Source organism: Arachis hypogaea, chromosome 18 (assembly GCF_003086295.3).
Source record: "Arachis hypogaea cultivar Tifrunner chromosome 18, arahy.Tifrunner.gnm2.J5K5, whole genome shotgun sequence".
In the NCBI taxonomy this organism is placed as follows: Eukaryota; Viridiplantae; Streptophyta; class Magnoliopsida; order Fabales; family Fabaceae; genus Arachis; species Arachis hypogaea.
Window position 1 is genome coordinate 130,116,794 of NC_092053.1, and position 3,408 is coordinate 130,120,201.

At 37.4% G+C, this 3,408-nt stretch overlaps 1 protein-coding gene across 1 annotated transcript; it reads left to right on the forward strand.

Annotated features, from left to right (window-relative positions):
• The first annotated feature begins 1,858 nt into the window (after positions 1–1,858).
• LOC112770557 (glycosyltransferase BC10-like) lies at positions 1,859–2,779 on the forward strand. The gene has a single exon (XM_025814896.1). The coding sequence runs from the start codon at positions 1,859–1,861 to the stop codon at positions 2,777–2,779; it is 921 nt and encodes a 306-aa protein (XP_025670681.1).
• Positions 2,780–3,408: the final 629 nt, after the last annotated feature.

Below are 3,408 nucleotides of genomic sequence, written 5' to 3' on the forward strand. Positions count from 1 at the left end.
CCAATGAGTAATAGCTCAAATGGCATAAGCTCCCCATACTCAATTAAGAGGTTGCGGGTTCGAGTCTCCTATCTTTCCAAATTTGCCAACGAGCGGGTTCGAGTCATATATCTTTCCAAATTTTTAGCCAATGACTCAATGAGTTTTTGCCAATGAGTAATAGCTCAAATGGCATAGTCTCCCCATACTCAATTAAGAGGTTGCGGGTTCGAGTCTCCTATCTTTGGTAAAAAAAAAAAATTTCTTCTATCTTCTTCCCCAAATTCCAAATTTCACAACCCTCGTCCTTCGTCTTCCTCTGCTGCTGCCAGCCACCAAAAAATTAAAAAGATTAAAAAATGTGAATTATTAATTATCTGAGGTTATTGTTCAAATATTATGGATTTGTAGATCTGGTGTAGAAAAAGAAAAAGAAGTTTTAAATTAACAAAAAAAACATACATTTTGGTTTATTGGTGTCACTGTGGGAACAAGAGACGCAGAACCAAGAGCCTTTGGAAACGGAAGGAAGAATAGGTCGGAGATAGAAGATGTGATAGCCTCGGTCGCATTTGTTGTAGAGGAGAAGCTTCACTGGGAACTCACCGGAGGAGCAGCACTTGCTGTTGATGTCGTCGTCGAAGGTGGGCTTGGGAGTGTGGGTCCTTCTTCACCCTGCATTCCCCTGGCCATGTCTTCGATCATACTCGGCATGTTCGGAAGCTCATCCTCATCAATGTACCATACCACCATCATCCCTCCTTATTCTTCAGTACTCAAAGTGAAACAAGATCCTTCAACAATAACGTTACTACCACCACAACCTTCTAGAGGGTTATGTGGTGGCCTCGGAAGTCTAGCCTGAGCAGCGGCGGCGGCTGCGATTGAATATCAGTCCACCAAATGGCATGAAGATACTCTAACAGCAGTCCCTTTTTCTACAGATCGACGGCACTGAGCAGTGTTTGGAGTCACCGTTGGAAAGAGAACGTGGCCACCGGCCTCTTGTTGGCTCTGGTTGCTGAATTCTGCTACTTATTACTTTGGAATAAGAAGAACAACAATATTCAGGTTGAAGAGGTTGAAGAGTTTGACAAGGATGTACTTTCTTAGTGTTGTTGTTGCATCCGAAGAAGAAAGAAACAACAAGGGTAATAATGTTAAAGTTGATTTGGATTTAGATTTGGAGAACAAATTAGGATTGGAATAAAAAAAGATGGAAGTTGAGGATAAAAGTTGGAGGAAGACACTAGGTGCTTGGGTCTTGAGGGAATGGTGACTGGCGGTGGCAGAGGAAGACGAAGGATGAGGGTTGTGAAATTTGGAATTTGGGGAAGAAGATAGAAGGGGTAATTTGAGAATTTTATTAAAAAGTCAACGAAAAATAACGGTTTAGGTACTATTATCACACGGAATTCATCTTTCATGGATACAACGTTAATTTTCTTGTTTGTCAGCATTCACAAAATTTATGAGTACAAATAATAATTTTTCCATTAAAAAAGACTAAAACTCCAAACATTAAAGAAGACTAAAACTCCAAACAACCTTGGAGCATCAAATCACGTCCACACTTTCTTTCCAATATATATTCCATTTCATCCCTCTCTCGGTGTCATAGGCTTAATACTCCCAACTTCAAATGTCTCCCTCAATTAACAAAACCAAAAGTAATTCACGAGTATTAAAACTTCAAATCCTAAAAATGCTATCATCAAACACACTGAGATGTCTTTTATGTGCACTGCTTCTCTGTTTACTTTCGGTCATTGTATTCACTATCACCACCAAAAACTTCAGCAATAACTGTATCATTCATAGCTTACCAAACACAAACACACTTCAATTTACAGAGTATAAAGACGATGAAAACGATGAAATGGAAAAAGAGATGCTTCGAGTGGCTTCACGCGCCAACCAAAACTCTTCATCTACTAATTCTAAAAAATTAGCTTTCATGTTCCTCACAACATCAACCCTTCCATTTGCACCTTTATGGGAATCATTCTTTAACAACGCCCCAAAAACACACTTCACCATTTACGTCCACGTGGATCCCAGTCATCCCACCATGTTCAAGTGGAAGCCACCCTACTCGAGTGTTTTTCATGATCGCCTGATCTTTTCCAAACATACTGCTAGACACTCTCCCGCACTCGCCGCAGCAGCGCGTAGGTTACTTGCGAGTGCCCTTGTGGATGATCGTGACAACTACATGTTCATACTTCTCTCAGGTTCATGCATTCCTCTACACTCTTTTCACTTCACATACCACGCGCTTGCAAACTCAAACAAAAGCTTCATCGAGATAGCTCCACAAGGTTTAGCCTCGTTTTACCGATGGTCGACGCATAGGCCACATGTGATGCTTCCGGAGGTAAGGTACGAGGACTTTCGAGCTGGGTCCCAATTTTGGTCATTGACACGTAAGCATGCAATGCTGGTCGTGGCGGATACGAAGATTTGGTCAAAATTCAAACTCCCATGCTTGCATTTGTTGATGTGTTTCCCAGAAGAGAATTACTTTCCTACCCTTATGAATATGTTGGACAGAGAAGGGTGCGTGCATGCCACGCTCACCCACGTGGATTGGACTAGGAGTATGGATGGACACCCTCGAGTATATGAGAAGAATGAGGTTGGGCCTCAGTTGATTTGGGCCTTGAGGAAAGATAGGCCCAAGTATGGTGACCAAGATGATGGCACGCGTCGGGATCCATTTTTGTTTGCAAGGAAATTTTCTCCAGACGCGTTACAAACTTTGATGGCTATAGCAGATCGCGTTATCTTTAAAGATTAGTTAAGAATTAAGATTACAAAGGGTGAAACACACCTTTTTTATCATTTTATTTTTTACATCTAATATTTATAATTTTTTTTTTACATTATCTATTACATTTGAAAAGTTCTTATTTTATATCTAATATCTTCAAAAATTTATAATTCTATAATGTTTCATTAACATTAGAAGTAGAATTAAAAATTTTGTAGACCTTAATTGTAATATTAAAATTTTTCAAACGTTGACGATAAACTTTCAAATTTTAAATATTAAACTTTTAATAGTTATGAATTTAGTTTTATTCATTAATAGCATATCACATTTAATCTTTTAAATAAGAAAAATAGTTACTTTTATTAATCTCATTGAATGTATTTATTAATTTTTTATACTGTTGTTATATAAAATTAACTTCAAATATTAGAGATATAAATTATATTTAATTACTCTATTGGTCATATAGTTTTGCGAAATTTTTAATTGGGTCCTTATACTTTTTTTTTCTTTTAATTGAGTCCTTGCACCAATTTTTTTTTTTAATTAGGTTCCTATATATTTTTTTTTATTTGGGTCCATGCACCAATTTTTTTTAGTTAGATTCCTATACAATTAAACCAATTACTATAAAAAAAATCTAATTAAAAAAA

Excerpts from the sequence above, each read along its gene's own strand:
- LOC112770557 (XM_025814896.1), top strand. The coding sequence starts at position 1,859 with ATGGAAAAAGAGATGCTTCGAGTGGCTTCACGCGCCAACCAAAACTCT.